Source organism: Neopelma chrysocephalum, unplaced genomic scaffold (genome assembly GCF_003984885.1).
Source record: "Neopelma chrysocephalum unplaced genomic scaffold, ASM398488v2 Primary Assembly neopelma1_96464, whole genome shotgun sequence".
Lineage (NCBI taxonomy): Eukaryota > Metazoa > Chordata > Aves > Passeriformes > Pipridae > Neopelma > Neopelma chrysocephalum.
This window is the reverse complement of record NW_020925111.1, coordinates 57,803-59,220: the sequence shown is the minus strand read 5'-3', so window position 1 is coordinate 59,220 and position 1,418 is coordinate 57,803. Positions and strand designations below refer to the sequence as shown.

Genomic DNA, 1,418 nt, shown 5'->3' with positions numbered 1-1,418 from the left:
TCAGAATTCCCCACAAATCAGTCCCAACCTCTGAATTCCCTAAATCAGTCCCAACCTTCAAATTCCCCTCAAATCAGTTCCAACTCCTCAGAATAACCCCCAAATCAGTCCCAACCTCCGAATTCCCCCACAAATCAGTTCCAGCTCCTCAGAATTCCCCACAAATCAGTCCCAACTCCTCGGAATTCCCCCCAAATCAGGGAGAGGGGAACTCACCGACGTGGCAGGACGGGACGTCGATGAATCCCTTCAGGAAGTTCCCCAGGGGGCTGTTTTCCGAGGACTGGAAGAGAGGAAGGAATAAGGGAGATGAAGGAGGCCTGTGGGGCCAGGCCTGGTGACAACTCCCCTTGGGAGCCACCCCCCAGGTCTCCCAGTTGGCTAAAATTGAGGAAAAATGGGAAAAAACATCCAGGAGCATCATCCATGCACTGGATAAGGGTCTGGGTTGGAGCAGGACCAGGAGCATTCCCATGACTCTGGATAAGGGTCTGAGTTGGACCAGGACCAGGAGCATTCCCATGACTCTGGATAAGGGGCTGGGTTGGAGCAGGACCAGGAGCATTCCCATGACTCTGGATAAGGGTCTGGGTTGGAGCAGGGCCAGGAGCATTTCCCAGCCTCAGGAAAAGGATCTGGGCCAGCAAAAGGCTGGGAGCATCCTCCAGCTTCCAAACAAGGATCCAAGCTGGAAGGGGGCCAGGAGCATCCCATAGCCTCAGGATAATGAGGCTGGAGCCTCCTCATCCAGCCCTCAGGATAATGGGCTGGAGCAGGATCAGGAACATCCCCTGGTTTCTGGATAAGAGTCTGGGTTGGAGCTGGATCATGAGCATCCTTCAGCCTCAGGATAAAGATCTGGGCTGGAGCAGGACCAGGAGCATCCCACAGCCTCTGGATAAGGGTCTGGGTTGGAGCAGGACTGGGAGCATCCCCCAGCCCCTGGATAAGGATCTGGGCTGGAGCAGGACTATGGGCATCCCCCAGACTCCAGATAAGGATCTGGGCTGGAGGTGGACCAGGATCATCCCTGAGACTGCAGATAAGGATCTGGGCTGGAGCAAGACTAGGAGCATCCCCCAGACTCCAGATAAGGATCCAAGCTGGAGCAGGACCATGGGCAACCCTCAGCCTCTGGATAAGGATCTGGGCTGGAGCAGGACCATGGGCATCCCCCAGACTCTGGATAAGGATCTGGGTTGGAGCAGGACCAGGATCACGCCTCAGCCTCTGGAGAAAGATCTGGACTGGAGGAGAACCAGCAGCATTCCCCACCCCCTGCATAAGGATCTGGGCTGGAGCAGGACCAGGAGCGTCCCCCAGACTCCAGAGAAGGATCTGGGCTGGAGCAGGATCGGGAGCATTCCCCAGCCTCTGGATAAGGATCTGGGCCGGAGCAGAACCAGGAGCATCCCCCA

General features: G+C 56.6%; 1 protein-coding gene across 1 annotated transcript in view; it reads right to left on the bottom strand.

The window, feature by feature from the left end:
* Nucleotides 1-1,418, bottom strand: part of LOC113981334 (1-phosphatidylinositol 4,5-bisphosphate phosphodiesterase gamma-1-like) — a gene marked incomplete at its 3' end in the record, with an annotated part of 27,168 nt that overhangs the window by 5,865 nt on the left and 19,885 nt on the right. The window contains exon 23 of the mRNA XM_027708681.1: nucleotides 217-283. Within this exon, the coding sequence (XP_027564482.1) occupies nucleotides 217-283 (67 nt within the window). The remainder of the gene's footprint in view (nucleotides 1-216; nucleotides 284-1,418) is intronic.